The sequence below is a fragment of the Scyliorhinus torazame genome, chromosome 7, assembly GCF_047496885.1.
Source record: "Scyliorhinus torazame isolate Kashiwa2021f chromosome 7, sScyTor2.1, whole genome shotgun sequence".
Taxonomy (NCBI): domain Eukaryota; kingdom Metazoa; phylum Chordata; class Chondrichthyes; order Carcharhiniformes; family Scyliorhinidae; genus Scyliorhinus; species Scyliorhinus torazame.
The window spans coordinates 312,570,287-312,590,484 of record NC_092713.1 but is presented as its reverse complement, the minus strand read 5'-3'; the positions used below and the strand labels follow the sequence as shown (position 1 = coordinate 312,590,484).

Genomic DNA, 20,198 nt, shown 5'->3' with positions numbered 1-20,198 from the left:
AAGTTTATAACTTCATTATCTTGTTTCATTGTTAACAAAGTTGAGCTAATCGTACTCCTATCCTACCTGCTGGGCTTTGCCAGAAGCATGGAGGACTGTTTTAACCTTGGCTGAGACAGCCTGCAACTGTTGAGGATAACCAGGAATGTTAGTTGCTCCATTGCTCAACACAAGGGTGTGTTTCAAACCGTTGTGGGCATTATAATTCCTCATTCTTCCATTGCTTTCCATGATTTCCTGTCTTCCCTTATCAACAACAGAAATTTGGATTTACTTAGCATTTACTAAGCACCTTTGGTGTAACAAAACATGTCAAGGTGCTGATTCAAAGCCTGTCTAAGAATAACATGGACTGTGCACTTCTCCCCAATTGTTTGAATGTTACAAAAGCAAAATATTGAAATCCGTCACAAAAACAGAAAATGCTGGAAATAATCTTTATTGTCACAAGTAGGCTTAACACTGCAATGAAGTTACTGTGAAAATCCCCAAGTCGCCACACTCCGGCGCCTGTTCAGGCACACTGAGGGAGAATTCAGAATGTCCAAATTACCTAACAGCACTCCTTTCTGGACTTGTGGGAGAAAACCGGGGAACCCGGAGGAAACCCACCCAGACACAGGGAGAACGTGCAGACTCCGCACAGACAGTGACCTCAGCCCGGAATGGAACCTGGAACCCTGGTGCTGTGAAATATCCAGCAGGTCAGGCAGCTTCTGAGAAGGGGAGAGAAACAGACTTCACTGTTTCAGTGACTTTTCATCCGAATTATAAGTTGCTATTTCCATAGATCAAAGCAAATATTAGTCATCCCTTTCAAATGCAAGGTTTCTGCACACTTCTGATAAAGTTATGTTGGAACAGATACAAGGAAATTCCCAAACTTTATTTTGCGACCAAAAAGATGGCCTGAATTCAGCTCTAGCCTGTGCTGGGTTAGTTAATCTCATGTGTAATGACTGTCATCCAAAAGATGGCACCTCCTGTATTGCTACACTCTTTCAGTGCTGCACTGGAGTGTCACCCTACATAATGTGCTTAAGTCTCAGGTTCACAACTGGCTTTAGTCTGTAACAAAGATTTTTGTTTTTCCTTCTCAGTCACAATTAACCACTGCTGTCCTTTCTAATTGCAGATCAGTTCTGTGACTCGTCTGAGGCCGCGGCTGAATGCAATTCTATTCCTGCTCCAGTTTGAAGAGCAGGTGAATAACATTAAACCAGACATTGTATCGGTGAAGGCAGCCTGTGAGGAAGTGAAGAGCAGCGAAAATTTTTCCAAACTGATGGAAATTATTCTGTTAGTGGGAAACTTCATGAATGCAGGATCGCGGAATGCTGGAGCGTTTGGGTTCAGTATCAGCTTCCTTTGTAAAGTAAGTGGTATCATCAGAATGTGATTACTGCATTTAGCTTTGTCACCTGGATTGCTTGAAAAATTTGGTATTAATAAGAAAGACTGAATGTAGGCTGTTTCTGATCCTGTGAGGGCATTTCAGCCTGACTGGCCAGGACTGAACTGATTCATTTACAGTGGACGGTGTGTGCTTATATTGATGAACCATGCTGAAGGATGATGAATAATGCAATCAACAGTGCTTTGCAACTTCCTTAGGTCCTGTTTGTAGAGGGAGAGTGAGAGAGCCAGAGGCTGCCCTGATGTAACGATCTTGTCGAATTGTATGCCTCGTGTTCCTTCCTTTTTGTTTAACCCCACAGTTTGACCCCCTTTTTGTTTCAGAACCTTCCCCAGTTATACAGTTTTCTGCCTAAATTCAACCAGACGGTGAAAACAAAGACCAAATTGTATCGATAGGTTCCCGGGACAGAAAGCTTTGTTTGAATGTGGGTGTTTTCTCACCCCCTTGTCTGACTGGTATTGTGGAATAATACGAACTCCTGATCTGGAATATCATACGCTGTGTGAACTGCCATCCGATGGGCCCCATCATCTCCTTTGGTGGATGTCATTGCCTCGCTACCCAATTTGGAGCCGGCGATTAGGTGATCATAGTCTTTGTTGGGTGGGGTTGGATTTGGTTTAGCATTGGAAAAGGTTTTGTCCTTTCTGAACTTGGAACCAACAACCTGTGTTTTGACAGGGTCCTCTTTCCTAAAGCCATGATTTTTCCTGGCGAAAACCTGGATTTAAAAAATGATGACCCTACAGGAATTGCATTTATACCATGTCTTACGCAATCTCAGTCAGAATCATTGTGCTTTACAACAAATTATGTATTTTGAAAGTGTAGTCGCTGATGTAATTTAGGGAAATGCAGCATTCAATTTCCAGACTTCCACAGATTAGCAATGTGGCAATAACTGGGTAATCTGGTTTAGCTGTGATGTGGCTCAAGAGGTATTATTGACCAGGTCGCCATGAAGGTTTTTCTTGGAAATAGTGCCACGGAATCTTTTGCATCCTCTCAGGGGGCACTCGAGGACTTCGATCCATGAGGATGCAGAATAAGGCACCTCGGACAATGCAGAACTCCCTCTATTTAATGTACAGGAGTATCTAACGTAGATTTTGTGCTCAAGTCTCCACTTTGGGATTTGAACCGGCAACCTTCTGGCTCAGATAAGAGCAGCAGCGCTAAACTGTACCTAAAACCTAATGCAAAGTGACACAATAACGAGTAATGGTAACTAGCTGTGATTTTAGTTAAATCGAGTCGCTAATGAAGTGATGGCCATTGTTTCTTTTATAAATTTAGAGTACCCAATTCATCTTTTTCAATTAGGGGCAGTTTTAGCATGGCCAATTCACCTAGCTTGCACATCTTTGGGTTGTGAGGGTGAGAGCCATGCAAACATGGGGAGAATGTGCGAACTCCACATGGGCAGTGACCCAGGGTCAGATCGAACCTGGAACATCGGCGCCATGAGGCAGCAGTGCTAACCACCGTACCACCTTGCTATCCTAAAGTGATGGCCATCGCAACAAAACGTTTGACTGCACATTTGGAGTTAAGACATGAATAAAAATCATGCCATTTTTATCATCTGTATTTTAGATTTTATTTTTAATCCAGAAACTAAGATGAATTGATACTTGTGTGGCAGGATATATTAAAGGCTAAAATGATTCCGACTGCCCCTGTGCACATTCTCCGTGGTCTTCAGACCTGCTGTTCCATTAATAATAATTGTTTATTGTCACAAGTAGGCTTCAATGAAGTTACTGTGAAAAACCCCTAGTCACCACATTCCGGCGCCTGTTTGGGAGGCCGGTACAGGAATTAGGCATTAGACCTCTATTCAAAGGGTACCCAGTTGTAGGCTGCATTGAGAGCTGTGATTCAGTGCTACTGCCTGCCTTCCTTATAAGAGAAAAGTTCTATCCACCACTTACACAGTGAAGAGAGAGGCACACTCCTGAGCCAGGCCTTTAATAATCCTGCTTATCACCACCATTGCACCCTCAATAAGGCTGCCACGGCAAAAATATGTACCTGATGAAGAACACCCCATTCCCCACTTTATTTTGCAGTTTGCTGCCTGGGTTCTTCTGATGAGGCTTCCCTTCGCATGGGCATACTGTCTTACTAGAAAAGAAATAGAACAAGAACCAATGCAGGCATTGTAATCAGAGAAGATAAAGTTAAAAATTAAAAAGGATGAAGAGTAAGAAAAGGGCAAAGAATGGGTGAAAAGGTGCATTTAAATCAGGGGAAAAAGCAAAGAAGAGAAGCTAGCAAGTTTGAGAGTTTTGCAAGTGGGGCTGCTTACACTCTGGTGAATTCGGGCAATGATATCTCTTCAGTTAAGTGTACTTTCTTCACACTTCTCCACGTTGCTGTCTGGACCTCCTCCCCTATTATATCTTCTTTGGCGATCATTCACTAACGAGTATGAATATCCACCAAAGAAATTCTGTGTCACTGGTCATGTACTACATTCCTAAAACAGATTTTTTTTTCCATGAACAAAACGACAAGCATTTCCTTTAATGATAGAGTGCATGTTTGAAGTAGCTCATTGGCACATCAATAAATGTTAGAGCCATAGAATCTTACACCACAGAAGGAGACCATTCTGCCCTTCATACATAGAACATAGAACATTCCACCTTCATACCTGTGTCAAATCTTGTTGGGTCATCTGAAATAGGAACAGGAGTGGGCCATTTGGCCCACCGGGCATCGAGTCAGCTCCAGCATTCAATAAGGTTGTGGCTAATCTGATTGTGGCGTTACATCCGTTTTCCTGCTTGTCCTCCATAACCCTAACTATCAAAAATCTGTCCAACTCGCTATTGAATGTATTCAATGACTCCGCTCCCCTCACTGGAGAAGAGAATTCCAAAGGCTAACCATGCTCTGAAATAAGAAGTTCCTCATCATGCCCATCATAAATGGGAGGCTCCTTGTTTTGAAACCATGCCCTCTAGTTCTAGATTCTCCCAGGAGAGGCAACCTCCTCTTGGAACGAATCGATAATCCCACTTCCCTGCTCTTCCCCATAACCCTGCAATTTGTTTTTCTTTTCAAGCATATAACTACATATGCTTTGCAAGCTGCCATTGCGTCGATTGTTGGTGAGTGACTTGACCTTGCAGCTAATTTTCGCCATGGCCAACGACTGTACGGGATCAGCTTCCACAAGCTGCCAACTTGAAATTGCACATCTTAAATGACCAATTCAAAGCGTATTAAACAATCAGCTTCTGACTCTATTTTGCCCTCTCTTGTCCCATTTTCTCCATTTCCCAATGCATCCCTTTTTGATTAAACTTTCTTTAATAATGCAGAGGAGGTTTTTCTGTTTTCTTTCCTCTGGTACTTTAGCTGCCAAATATTTCAGGTGCTTAATTGCAAAATTCTGTATTTCCTTTTAGTCAAAGATAGGTCGGAATTAGGTCATTCTATGTATTTGTCCGGTGCTAGTATTTTTCCACCACACCTTCTTTTAAATGGATGCCCAAGTACAATATTCAGTCTTTTAAACTGAGAGAATGCCAGGTTTTGTGAGCATGATTAATTATGCCACAAAAAAAAAAACATCCTGCCAGAGACCAAATGCATTTGCACTTCCTTTTACAGGCTGGAGGGTAAAAGTGCCAAATAAACAAGTTGGAATTTGACAAAAGAGCTAGACATAATAAGAAAAGAACATTTTATTTTTAAAAAAAGCTTTTCAGGGAGAAATCAAAACAAAAATTGTACCATTTAATGAACACATATATATCGCTCCACACAGTGCACATTAACAATTTGAATTAGAGTAGGAATTCGATCCTGTAGCGTCCATCTGGTTTGGCCATTAAACAGCCTCCTGACGTACCAAGATGGTGGGCAGGAAAAAGACACATTTTGAACCAAGATCGTGGTGCAGGCTGATAGGTTGGTGTCAGGGTTGCAGAAATTGCAAATGGCAGAATATTGTATTTAAATTGGCATCCTGCAAATCTTACTGGTCCGTTTTCAATATCAGTGTATTACTCGACACTTGCAGAATATAACCCAAACTGGCAAGGAGGCCCCCTCACTAGCCATATCAGTGAGATCATACTCTACTTCCAGGTTAGTTGATGGTTTGTCATTTCAGGCTGCTGATTAATTTTTGGGAGGTTCCTTTGCCTGTTTTATCACAGAGTCCAAAAATGATTGAATTATGGAGTGAGGTTATTCGGCCCATCATGTCTGTGCTCAAACTCTGAAGGAACAATTTGCTGAGTGTCACTCCCCATCATTCTCTCCATAGCCCTGCACATTCTTCTTTTCCAGATAATCTAATTCCTTCTCAAATGGCTGGGTTGAACCTGCCGCCACCACACTTTTCGACAGAATCCCAGATCCCAACTGCTCGTCATGCCAAAACGTTTCTCCTCATGTTGCCACTGCTTCTTTATCCTATTTGAAGCATAGCCATATGTTATGAGACGATGATAACTTGTCAGAAGTTAAGAGTGTGTTACCTTATTCAATAGATAGTATGGCAGTGAAAAGATAATTGAAGATGCAGGCAAGAATTTCTTCCTCATTCAACATATTGGGAAGCAATGAAACCTGAGACGATGTCCGGTTTCCACAGGTAGGCCATAAAATGTCACAACACAAAGTGCACCTCCGTACCTGTTCTCCATATCCCTTTAACCTGGTTTTTAAATCCGAAATATATCTGTTTCCTTTAAACCATTTAATGACTCAGACTCCACCTCACCTCGATATTGGATATCAATCAGAGATGGGTAGATTCTCAGATGTTGATGATGGTCATTGGTGTGGCACAAGTTCACTACCCTCTGCGAGATGTAGTTCCTCCACATCACAGTTCTAAATCTACCGCCTCTGTGACCCCTCATTCTAGATTGTCCTACAAGGGGGAACATTCACTTTATCAATCCCTTCTATTATTTTATATACCTCAATCAGATCCCCTCTCATCCTTCTAAACTCCAGGGAATATAAGCCCAAACTGTTTCATCGCTCCTTAAACGTCAACCCTTCAATCCCGGGATCCGTCTGGTGAACTCCTCTGAACTGCCTCCAATGCCACCAGATCCTTCCACATGTTGTCAGCAAGCATGAGGGTGAGGAATGATCGGGTCTTGGTGTGACTTAGGGGCAGCAGAGTTTTGGTGGAAGATGGGAGGTCAGTCAGAAGAGCATTGGAATAGCCAGGACCAGAGGGAACAAAAGGTGTGGGTGAGGGTTTCAGCAGCTGATGACCTGAGGCAGGGACACAGTTGGATGATATGGCTGTTTCACTTAGCTGGTGAGTCTAACCCAGAGGTCACAGTCTCAGAACAAAGGGCAGACCATTTTACACTGAGATGAGGAGGAATTTCTTCACTCAGGATGGTGAATCTTTGGAATTCTCTACCCTAGGGGTATGTGGAAGTCATTGAGCCATGTTCAAGATAGAAAACATTTCGGGAGACTAATGACATCAAAGTATGGTCAGGAAAAATTATGTAGCGGTAAATGATCAGCCATGATCTGTTTGAATGGCAGAGCAGGCTGGATGGGCCGAATGGCTTACTCCCCGCTCCTGTCTTCCTACCAATCGGGTGGGTTGTAATGGCCGCAGGTTTGGAAGGTGCTGTCGAAGGAGCCTTGGTGAGCTGCTGTAGTACAACTTGTATACGGTACACACTGCTGCCACTGATGTAGGTGGTGGATTGGACTAGGTTGGTGGATGGGGTGTCAATCAAGCAGGCTGCTTTATCCTGGATGTGTTGGGCTTCCTGAGTGTTTTGGAGCTGCACTCATCAGGCAAGTGGAGAGTATTACATTCCACTCCTGACTTGTGCCTTGTGGGAGGCTTTGGAGAATAAGTGGGTCAGTTACTTGCCTCGCAATTCTCTGACTCTGACCTGCTGTTGTCGGCACTGTATTTATATGGCTAGTCCAGTTCAGATTCTGGTCAATGGTAAACGCTGGATGTTGATATTGGGGATTCAGTGATGGTAATGCTATTGAATATCAATCAGAGATGGTTAGATTCTCGGGCGTTGATGATGGTCAGAAATGGTGTGTGGCAGAAATGTTACTTGTCACTTAACTACCCAGGCCTGAATGTTGTTTGGGTCTTTTATAAATTCATTTGTAGGATGTAGGCATCGCTGGCTAGGCCAACACTTATTGCTCATCCCTAATCATCCTCGAGTGAGCTGCCTTCTTGAACCGCTGCAGGCCTTGTTGTGTACATACACCCACAGCGTGCATGTGGACGTTGACTGCTTCAGTATCTGCGGATGGTTACGAATGGTACTAAATATTATGTAATCATCAGCAAGTCCCCTGTTCTGTATGAATCGAAGGTGATTGATGAAGCAGTTGAAGATGCTTAGGCCTGGGACACTATCCTGATGAACGCCTACAGCGGTGCCATGAGGCTGAGTTGGCTGACCTCCAAACATCTTCCGTTTTGCTTGGTATGATTCCAACTAATGGAGATTTTTTTTCCCCTGATTCTCATTGACTTCCAATTTTGAAGGGCTCCTTGATGCCACACTCGGTCAAATTCTGCCTAGATGTCAAGGACAGTCACTCGCCTCACCTCACCTCTAGAATTCATTCCTTTTGTCCATATTTGAACCAAGGCTGTAATAAGGTCAGGAGGTAAGTGACCCTAACGGACCCCAAATTGAACATCGGTGACCAGATTATTTCTAAGGAAGTGCCGCTTCATAGCACTGTTGAACACACCTTCCATCACTTTGCTGATGATTGACAGGAGAATGAAAGCGCGGTAACTGGCTTTATTGAATTTGTTGACTTGATTTTTGTAGATAAGATTTTTGTGGACAGGACACACCTGGGCGATTTTCCACATTGTCAGGTAATGTCTATGTTTTAGCTGTACTGGAACAGCTTGGTTACGGGAGTGACGAATTTTGGAACACAGATCTTAAGGACTATTGCTGGAATGTGGTCAGTGCCCATAGCCATTGTAGTAGCCAGTGCTTTCAGCTATTTCCTCTTATCAAGTGTAGTGAAGCACATTGGTTGAAGACTGGAATCAGTGATGCTGAGGACCCTCAAGAGGTGTTCTCCCCTTCCTGATCGCATACCAACGACAGCAGTTGCAGTGTTCTTCTGCTGAAGTGCTCTGAGCGATTGAAGGAACTGCGGGTGCTCAGTGCTGAGATTTGCGCCTGCAGTATATGTCAGAAACTGATCCCTGAGAAACTGTGTATGCAATACAACTTGGAGCTCGAGGAAAAATTGGAAAGGGCTCAAGTCACAATTTTTTTTTCTCAAAATCTTAATATCTGGAGTTTGATTTACACTGTGTAATGTTCTCTGAACAAATTACTGTTTTTCTTCTTCGTGTAAGACAGTAACTAGCTGAAATCTGTAATTTTGAAGTTCCCATGCTTCTAATCTGTAATTTTCAAATCTTTACTAGTTTCGCATACTTTCTCATTGCATTCATGCACTTTGAGTTTCTTTAAAAACACAATTTATAAAATAACATGTCAGAAAGTGATTATCGAGGTGATTGTAATTAAGACGTCCATTTACAGTCTCGCAAACCTGATCTATAACCCCTGAAAGCTCATTCCTGGGAGCGATAGTCTTTGCAGGAGAATGAATTGGATCATTGAATTCACTTCAATGTTTTGTCAAGTGAAAGGGTGGCATGGCGGCGCAATGGTTAGCACTGCTGCATACGGCCCCAAGGAGCCGGTATCGATCTCGGCCCTGGGTCACTGTCCGTGTGGAGTTTGCACATCCTCCCCGTGTCTGCGTGGGTTTCGTCCCCACAACCCAAAGATGTGCAGGGTAGGTGGATAGACCATGCTAAATTGCCCCTTAATTGGGGAGAAAAAGAATTGGGTCCTCTAAATTTATATTAAAAAAATGTTTTGTCAAGTGAAGATCCCAAATGCCAACTGAATTAAATTAATCTGTCCATGAAAGAAAGAAAAAGGCTTGCAACCCATCACACTTTACAGCCAATTAAGTACTTTATGAAGTATAGTCATAGAATTTACAGTGCAGAAGGAAGGCATTTGATACATTGAGTCTGCACCGGCCCTTGGAAAGAGCACCCCATTTAAGCCCCCACTTCCAACCTATCCACGTAACCCAGTAACCCATCCAACCTGTTTGGACACTAAGGGCAATTTAGCATGGCCAATCCACCTAACCTGCACATCTTTGGACTGTGGGATGAAACCGGAGCACCTGGAGGAAACCCACGCAGACACGGGGGGAATGTGCAGACTCCACACAGACAGTGACCCAAGCCGGGAATCGAACCTGGGACCCTGGAGCTGTGAAGCAGCAGTGCTAACCACTGTGCTTGCAATGTTCTTCTGCTGCAGTGCTCTGAGCGATTGAAGGAACTGCTGATGCTCAGTGCTGAGATTTGTACCTGCAGTATACGTCAGAAACTGATCCCTGAGAAACTGAATGCAACACAACTTGGAGCCCGTGCTGTCCACAGTAGTCACTGTTGTCATGTTGGAAACAAAGCATGCATGCTGCAGGGTGCCACATACATACAATGTGATGATGATCAGATTGTCTGCTTTACTGACATTGGTTTAGGGAGAAATATTGTTCAAGACACAGAGAAGAGCTCCCTGCTTTTGTTCAAGTAGTATCATTCACCCAAGAGGACAACATAGGAAGATGGGAACAGGAGTAGGCCATTCAGCCAGTCGAGCCTGTTCCGCCATTTAATGAGATCATGGTTGATCTGTAGTCTATCTCCATACACCTGCCTTGGCTTAACGTTTCACTCAAAAGACAACAGGACAACACTCCCTCAATGCTGCAGTGAAATATAGCATCAGCCTAGGTCACATCCTCATGTCTCTGGAGTAGGACTTGAACACACAGGCTGCTGACACAGAGACAGGAGTGCTGCCAACAATGATTTCATGATGATTAACTTGAAATTAGGCATTTCTTTATGATGTGCCATCTAATATGTTAAGTTCTGAGAAGTTTGGGTTTTTTCTACAAGCCAGTATTTGTTTTACCTGCTATTGAGAAATTCTGACATAATCAAATGCACCATGTGTTTAGCAAAATCAACGGCAAGTTTTTGGAAATAAGTTTGTGATTTCCATACATAGTGCAGACTTGACAAGAATATAATAACAAAATGCGGGTCAGTAATGCCGAATGTATTGCAATAGTCTTTGTCAGCAGAGTTGCCCAGGAAAGATGCAAAGAGCCAGTAATGCTAATTGCTTTGCAACACTTTTTCTCTCCTGATTTATTGATCAGATGGAGGCCATCAAGGTCTTTTGAAATAGCCCATTGTATTCCCCCACGCACCCGTCTCACACTCGCACATCTAAACAAGCAGCCAACTGAGGTGAAAGAGTAACATTCTGGGAGCGGGTCACTGTATCTTTATTACAAATGATGAATGGCATGGATCAACTATAAAAGGGAGTGAAAGTCAGTGCAGTTGTCTGAAAATATGATTCTGAACCTGTGTTTCAAAATCGTTGTTTTAACACCTCAGTTTTTGCCACTTTTCTCCTTTCTGGCTTTAAACTAGTGCTGTATTGTGGACACCTATTATGCCTCAGCTGTGTGCCTGGACAGTGAACGTAGCAGGCTATTTGGCCATGGGGTGAGAGAAGATCATTGCAGCCAAACTCAATCTTGTCTTCAGCCAGTCATTGCACACTCATTTCTACAACAATTTCTGCAGAGTGATCAGAAATGAGGTCACTGAGCTATTGATACTGCTAGCTTACACACTGCCATAAGCACACTTACATTGCAAACACATCTCTAGTTCCTTCATCTGCAACACCCACCATGCTTGTGCTTATTATTGGGAGACTTGCATTATAAGAGTGTCACAAATTAGCAATAATGCATTTGTGATTGAGTTGGCAAAGCATTTATTGAGTGTGCTTTCAGTATCTATAATCCAAAGTGTTTGCAGCTTTATCTTGAGGATGTGCGTTATGTTGATCTGAGCCACAAAGATTAGGTGGCTCTCCTGTTGCTCTTTTTAACCTTAGTCTATTTGCTCTGTTTACGTCACCTTTGCTCATGAGTCGCCAGGTATCTTTATGATACCGCCACGTGGTTCAAGTTCAGGTTATGATTAATAACACAGCACACCGCTTAGTAAGGATTAAAACAGCGGTCATTTATTATATACAACAAGCAATATTAATACCCTAATACTACTATTTATATAATAAACCTATCACTACTGGCCAATACTTAACTTAGGAAGAGCCCACCAGGTCAGGGAAACGAATGGCTTGTCCAATCAAATCTGGCCCGCGGGATTCAAAAGCCTGCTACAGGTCGGTGGCTAGGTGTCTCTACCGGATAGCGATCGCTGGATTCAAACTTACTATTGCCGGTGGCTGGTCTTGCGAAGGTCTCGAGCAGGCGAAGATGAGAGAGAGAGAGATCTGAACTTGGACCTTCACTTTTATAGGGCCCAGGGGCTTCCCGCCTCGCGGGGCGGCCCTTGACCCTGAGTTCCAAGTGATTGGATCTGTCCCCAATCTCTGGGGTCGATGTGTCCAATGGTGAGGCGATTCCTTGATCGGGGGGTGGTCGCTCACCTGTCTTTGTTTCGGCCACTGCAGGCGCTGACAGGTCTGGCCCGGTATTCAATTGCTAATATGTTGCAATTGTTCCCGGGGATAGCCGATTTAACTGTGGATGTCTGAATAGATGGGCTGCAAACAGTCCTGAATGCAACTGCGAATACCTGGGTTGATGGGCTGTTGATAGCCCTGAGTATCGATCTGGGCTAACTTCCCAGAGCCGAATATGCAATACTGTCTGCAGCTGCCTGCTTGTGTCTTCTTAGCTGTTTTTCCCAGCAGTCTTTCGGGTTAGCCATTTTAAACTGGGTTTTGGCCAGATTAATCGGAACGCAGCCATTTTACGTGGCTACACTCCGGATCAATTTCTGATCTGGACTGAATTATCTGGGCCAGAATTCTCTCTTCTTGCTGGCAGTGCACCCCTGCCCGCAGGTTTTCTGGTGGTGTTGCGGGGGGAGGGCCTGGCTGCAATGGAAAATCCCATTGACAAGTGGCGGTAGTACAGAATCCTGCCGCCAGCGAGCGGCACTGCCGAGAAACATGTTGCTGGGGGAACGGAGAACCCCGCCCCTTATTTCGATTAGGGTGGCAGTGAGGTTGACCTCAATAACTGAGTGAAGGAAAAGACCAGGAGGTAGACCCAACATTCTAAAGGCAAGGTAAAGTCGCCATAGTCCCAGATGACATTAGGCTGCTTTCCCCTTTGAGGGGGAGAGCTGACTGGTGGTGATTTAACCTGAGGATCACCACACCTCCATTGAGACTGAGAAGGCGGGACCTTAATGAATAACCTCAGCCAGTACGGAAATTGAACCTGCGCTGCTGGCCTTGCTCTGCATCATAAATCAGCTATCTAGCGATGTGAGCTAAACCGGCCCGCAACACTTACACACTGGTGATGAAATGACTGCTGAAGATGGGATTGGTCTTGGCTGTGAATGTTTTTTAGACTCCCTGGGGATAATTTTGACTCGGTCGGTAATGTAAAGGTGGTGGCACTTTGTTGGCAGCTCATTTTCTATACCTCCCAATTTAATTTTCCCCTGACGTCAATGGCAAATATCAGGAGAGATGTAAAACTGTCTGCCATTTCATTGTTGCTCACTTTACACCATCTCACAGTCAAAATTGCCCCACCGTGGCACGATGAAGAATGGAAGATTGAACAAAATACTGAAGTCCAGCATCTTTCAGAATGTACCACAGCCAGAGTATTGTGCCACTGAATTTTTTAGTTTCCTAGGGCGGCACGGTGGGTAGCACTGCTGCCTCACAGTGCCAGGGCCCCGGGTTCGAATTCCAGCCTTGGGTGACTATCTGTGTGGAGTTTGCACTTTCTCTGTGTCTGCTCCTCTGGGTGCTCCGGTTTCCTCCCACACCAAAGATGTGCAGATTAGATGGAATGGCTGTGCTAAATTGCCCCTTAGTGTCCAAAGATGTGGAGGTTTGGTGGGGTTGAGGGGATAGGGTGGGGAGTCGGCCGAGTGGGGTGCTCTATCAGAGGTCAATGCAGACTCAATGGGCTGAATGGTCTCCTTCTGCACTGTAGGGATTCTTTGCAGACAAAAATATATTTGCTTCTCCTGACCATGGATTTATATTATAACTCGTGTTCCATACTTATTTTGCTTCCTTTTCTTAACAGTTAAAAGATACAAAATCCGCTGATCAGAAGATGACACTGATGCACTTTATAGCGGAAATGTGTGAAGAACAATACCCCGAAATTATTCACTTCATAGAAGAGCTAAATCACGTGGAAAAAGCAAGCCGAGGTAAGAAATGTATAAAGCTTTTAAATAGAGCGAGGTAGAAAATATTACTCTCATCATCCATTAATGCTCCTGAAAAGTGTGTAGCCATTGATCAGAGCTGGTACAGCAATCCTCTATGCTCCTGACCTACTTAGCACTGAAAACTCTGCCTCCAGCATTCAATTTGTTTTACAAGCACAGGCGCATTGCACAATGATTTTTGGTTTCTCTAATGTATAATAAAATGCATGATCACATTAAAAGGAGCAAATAGCTTGAGATTGATAAAAACCTACTGATGTCAGAGGGGTAGGGCTGTCTGCCTGGAGATGTACACCAACAGGGATGTGTGCATGCTTCAATTAGTAATCAGAGCATGGTTTAAAATTTATCCGTTTCGTAATAAAGATTATCATCGCTAGGGCCCACTGTGGTTCCATCAAAAGCTTTCACTGCTTCAGCTTGCAGTGTGTGCCTTAACCCTTTGAGATATTGCCTGCATTAAAAAAATTATCGACAGGCAAATACCATCTAGTTTATTAAACCTGGCCTATTTGTGATGCATGAATCATGATTAGAAACACCCTGACCCACCCACAGCCATGTAACCTCCTCAGGAAGCAGAATTGCTGCACTTGCGCATTTGAAAACTTGCACAAATATTTTGTATGGGAACTGGCTTCTGTTGGAATGTTAACCTCTTCAGGTGCTATTTAAGCAGCTGTGTTTCTACCAATAGCAACTTATATTTATGGAGTTACTTTAATGTAGTAAAACATCTCAACATGCTTCAGACGAACATTGTTTAATAACTATGCCACCGAAGAGATTTTAGGACAAGTGACCAACAATTTGGTCAGAGTTAGGTTCTGTTTTAAAATATTTTTATTCAAGGCATTTTCACATATATGCACAAAATATCAGATTAACAGCAAAACAACTCAATAAGCACCCACAACTTGCCTCTCCCCCCTCCCCACCACATCCTGCCTTCCCTGATTTAACCCCCTTACCCCATTCCCGCTTTGCTGACCCCTTAATCCTCCTCCAAGAAACCGATAAACGGCGTCCACCTCCGGATGGGTGAACCCCTCTGCCGACCCAATCAGAGCGTACTTGGCCTTTTCGAGCCTCCGGAATTCTGCCAGGTCGCTCACCCACACACCTGCTTTCGGAAGCTCCGAGTCCTGCCACCCTAGCAGAATCCTTCTCGGGGCTATCAGGGAGGCAAAGGCCGAAACATGGGCCTCTCTCACCCCCGGTACTCCCGGGTCTTCCAACACCCCAAATATCACCAACTCCGGCCTCGGACCCACCCCCACACCCAACACTTTGGACATCACGTCCAAGAACCCCTGCCAGAAACCCCGCCAGTCTTGGACATGCCCAAAACATCTGGATGTGATTCATGGGCACCCCCGCACACTGCTCAAACCTATCTCCTACCCCCGCAAGGAGCCAAGTCATCCTCGCCACCATCATGTGGGCCCTATGCACCACCTTAAACTAGATGAGGCTTAAGCTCGCACACGACGAGGACGCCGCAAGACCTCTGCCCACCTCCTGTCCCCCACCTCCCCTCCCAGCTCCTCCTTTCATTCACGCTTAATATCCCCCACCAAGGCTTCCTCCCACTCTATCAATTCCTTATAAATATTCAACATCTTCCCCTACTCCATTCCATCCTTCGATAGCAACTTTTCCTGCACCCCCAGGGGTGGAAGCCCAGGAAAGGATGGCACCTCACAAAATCCCGAGCCGGCAGGTACCTAAAGCTGTTCTCTCTCGGTAACTCATGCACTTCCTCCAAGTCCTCCAGCCCCGCAAATTTGCCCCCTATAAGCATGTCCCTTAAGCGCTCAATCCCTGCCTGCTGCCCACACCAAGGCACCTTCCAGCCCCAAATGCTGCCTCCAGTGCCTCCACACCGTTAGGGCCAACACCACTACTGGGCTCGCGGAGTATCTGGTTGGCCAACAAGAAAGCCTTCAACCCCGTTCCCCTACATGATGCCACCTCCACTTGTGCCCAAATTGACCCCCTCCTCCAAGGCCCATTTCCTCACCATTGTAATATTCACCGTCCAATAATAATTTATCATATTTGTCAGTGCAACCGCCCCCCCCCCCCCCCTTGCCCACCTTTCAAAAAAACCTGCCACACCCGCAGGGCCTTCCCCATCCACACAAACCCAGAGATCAGCCCATTCACCTTCCGAAAGAACGACTTGGGGACAAAGATAGGGAAGTTCTGAAACACAAACAGAAACCTAGACTTCACCGTCACTTTTCCTGCCTGCACCCACCCTACCAGCGGCAGCACATTCCACCTCCTAAAATCTCCTCCACCAGTCGAGCTAAGTTCAGTTTATCCAACTGCGCCCAGCTCCGTGCTACCTGGATTCCCAAATACCTGAAACACATCCCCACCACCCGAAAAGGTAACTCTCCTAGCCTCCTTTCATGCCCTCTGACATTAATCGGGAACACCTCATTCTTACCCATGTTCAATTTATATCCCGGAAACCGGCCAAATTTCCCCAAATTCTCCATAATACCTCCAATGCTGCCTACCAGGTCCGAGATAAACAACAGGTAATCCGCATACGCCGAGATTTGCCCCCACTCAATCCCTCAACGTCCTACGCGCCATTGCCAATGGCTCTAACGCAAGGCAAAAAGCAACGAGGAGAGCGGGCACCTCTGCCTCGTCCACGATGTGGCCCAAAGTTCCCCGAACTCACTCGGATCATTTGCAAGCACGCAACCGGCACCTTATATAGCAGCGGGACCAAATTCACAAACCCCTGCCTGAACCTGAACCACCCAGCACCTCCAACAAATACGCCCACTCGACCCGATCAAAAGCCTTATTTGCATCCATCGCCATCACTACCTCTACCTCCTGTCCCTCCGAAGGCTTTATAATTACATTGAGTAGCCTCCACACATTTGCCAACAACTGCTTTCCCTTCATAAACCTTGTCTGATCCTCGCCTATCACCCCCAATATACAATCCCCAATCCACAATGCAAAAACCTTCGCCAATGACTTGGTATCGACGTTCAATAAAGATATTGGATGGTACGGCCCACACTGCTCCGGATCCTTGTCCTTCTTTAGAATCTGGGAGATGGACAGTGTAGGTGGAATTCACCCCCTCTCCCTCGCCTCATTGTACGCCCTCACCAGCAGTGGCCCCAGGTCCACCCCAAACCTTTTATAAAACTCGGGAACCCGTCCAGCCCCCAGGCCTTCCCTGCTTGCATCGCCACCATACCGTCCATTCCCAACCTCAGCCCAATTGGGGTCCTCAGGCCCTGAACCAGCCCAACCTCCACTTTGGGAAACTCTAACCCATCCTGGAACCACTACATCCCCTCCTCCCCGGTCGGGGGCTCTGACACATACAGCCTCCTATAAAAGTCCTCCAATGCCCCGTTCTCCCCCTCCGGGTCCATCACCACCTTACCCTTATCATCCCTAAACTACCAATCTCCGTACACATACACTGCCCCTCTGGCCCTCCGCAGCTGTCCCACCACCTTCCTCATGGAGACTAACCCAAACTCCATCTGGAGCCTCTGCCTCTCCTTCAACAAACATGCCTCCCGCACCTCCGACTACCTCCTGTCCACCCTCAATATCCCATCCACCAGCCTTGCCCTCTCTTCCCCCTCCACCTTCTCCCTGTGCGCCTGAATCAAAATACACTCTCCTCTAACTACAGCCTTAAGTGCCACCCACAATGTGGCAGCTTTGACCTCCCCCGTATCGTTCAACTCCACGTAGCCCCGAATGACAGCCTGCACCCGCTCACACACCACCACATCCGCCAGAATCTCCACTGCGGCCTTTTGGCCTCCCCCGAACCACCCGCAAATCCACCCAATGCGGCCCATGGTCGGAAACCACAATCAGCGAATACCCTGAGTCGGCCACCCCCGCCAGCAGCGCCTTGTCCACCACACAAAAGTCAATCCTTGAGTACGCCCAGTGCACATGGGAGAAGTATGAAAACTCCTTCTCCCTCGGCCTCCAAAACCTCCACAGATCCACCCCTCCGTGCACTTCATGAACCCCCTCAGCTATCTCGCCTCAGCCAACACCTTCGTCAATTTGGGACTCATAAAATCCACATCATCCCAATTTGGGGCATAAACGTTTACCAGAACCACCAGCATCCCTCCAGCTTCAAACACATCCCTCTTATTGGCCAACACCACCACCTGACTCCTCAGACACGTGAACACACGCGACTGTTTAACCAGCCCATTCAATCCCCTCAAATTCAACGTGGCCAGCCTGATCGGGGGGCTCCTCGTCCCCTTCCCCTGCCGATCAGCTATATTCCTTTTTGGGCCAGCCCCCGGCCCGCGTGACACGCCCCTCCAGGCCTGCCCTCGGATGTTCACTGCCATTGATCCCTTCCAAACTGCGCCACAGCAACCACATCAATGTCAGCAACCCTCCTCCCCGCACCCTCAAACAGAAAAAACAGCTCCATCACCCCCCACCCCACCTTCCTCCTGGCAATCCTCCACGTCACTCCAGTTAACTAGCCCGCCCAGCATGGCAGCCCCCACCCAAGACCTCCAACCTCTCCTCTTCTCTCCATTTCCCCCCTAACCCTGATCATCCCAACCGCTAATGCGCAAAGAGTAACAAAAGGCACACTCACCATCACTCCTCCCTCGCCGAGACCTGCCCCAGAATACCCACCCCCAGATATTTTGAAAAGTGCACACAACTCCAAAGTTCAATGTCTTCACATTCCTCCCAGTCCATTGTCCCTCATAAAGTCCGTCGCTTCCTCTGGCGTGTCAAAATAGAGCTGTTTCTGGAAAGTCACCCACATGCAGGCCGGGTATAATACTACATACTTCACTCTCTTCTCAAAGAGGACAGCCTTTATTCAGTTGAACCTGGCCCCCCTATTCGCCAACTCCGCACCCAGGTCTTGGTCGAACTGCAGCTCACTCCCTTCCCAGGTGTACTTGGTCTGCCTCGCCCATCGTATGATCATTTCCTTATCCAAAAACGTGATGCAGCTGCACTGCCATCGCCTCAGCGCCCTATGCGCTGGGTCCACCTAGAGAGGTCGATCAAAGGCCCCCTCCCCCATCAACTTCTCCAGCATACTTGCCACATACACAGCGGTCTGCGCACCTTCAGTGCTCTCAGGCATCCCAAACAACCCTCAAATTCTGCTTCCTGGAGCGGTAGCACAGTGGTTAGCACAAATGCTTCACAGCTCCAGGGTCCCAGGTTCGATTCACGGCTTGGGTCACTGTCTGTGCGGAGTCTGCACGTTCTCCCCGTGTGTGCGTGGGTTTCTTCCGGGTGCTCCGGTTTCCTCCCACAGTCCAAAGATGTGCAGGTTAGGTGGATTGGCCATGATAAATTGCCCTTAGTGTCCAAATTGTCCTTAGTGTTAGGTGGGGTTACTGGGTTATGGGGATAGGGTGGCGGTGTGGGCTTGGGTAGGGTGCTCTTTCCATGAGCCGGTGCAGACTCGATGGGCCGAATGGCCTCCTTCTGCACTGTAAATTCTATGATAATCCTCCACCTTCTCCCTCAGTCTCTCCTGGCTTTCCCAACTCTGCTGCCAATGAGACCATCTGCTCCTCATGCTCCCCCACCGCCTCCACCACTTTCTGAATCACCCAGCCCTGGGACTCCAGCCTCTGTTCCACTCGCTCAATCCCAGATCTCAGCGGCTCCACCATCTTGGCCAGGTCTTCCAGGGTCTCTTTCTCTGCTGCTGGAACTTGTTGTTCAAGAACTCCACCAGCTGCTCCGTCAACCACTGGGCAGGGAGCGCACCCCCCTTACCCTCCGCCATCTTTACCTGTGGCACACCACAAAAACTCTCCTGCTCCAACTGCTGATTCTTTCTCGTGGCGATCCGCGTCTGCTGATCCATGCACCAGCCACACCAAAGGAGTATTCCCTTCCCTGGGCACTCCTGCACCTTTTTCCCTCAAATACAACACCCTTCGGGCAGGGAAAGACCGAAAATATCCACCTTGAGCGGGAGCCACCAAATGTGCGACCACTCACTCCTTGCCCACCACCAGAAGTCCCAGAGTTAGATTTTAATAAACATCTTAAAGGAAGAGAAAGGTATGTAGAAAAGTAATTCCAGAGCTTCGTATCCAGGCAGCAATAACCATGGCTACAGTGGTTACGTGATGAAAATTGTGGTGCACAGAAAGCAGAATTGGAAGATTGCAAAGATCTCCAGGTGTTATAGAGCTGGAGAATATTCCAGAAATAGGGTGAGACAAGACAAGGGAGGGATTTCAAACCAAGGATGGGAATTTTTGAAATTGACATGTTGCCATGAACAACAGAGGTCAAACAGCATAGAGGTGAGAGATGAACATGGTGTGAATTGAGGCACAGACACCAGAGTGTTGGATGGTGTCGTGTTGGGTGTTCCGA

At 46.4% G+C, this 20,198-nt stretch overlaps 1 protein-coding gene across 3 annotated transcripts in view; it reads left to right on the top strand.

The window, feature by feature from the left end:
• LOC140427204 (protein diaphanous homolog 1-like) overlaps window positions 1-20,198 on the top strand; it is a 464,569-nt gene that overhangs the window by 335,881 nt on the left and 108,490 nt on the right. For all 3 annotated transcript variants that reach the window (XM_072512804.1, XM_072512803.1, XM_072512805.1), the window contains 2 exons: window positions 1,136-1,375; window positions 13,643-13,772. In XM_072512804.1, the coding sequence (XP_072368905.1) occupies window positions 1,136-1,375; window positions 13,643-13,772 (370 nt within the window). The remainder of the gene's footprint in view (window positions 1-1,135; window positions 1,376-13,642; window positions 13,773-20,198) is intronic.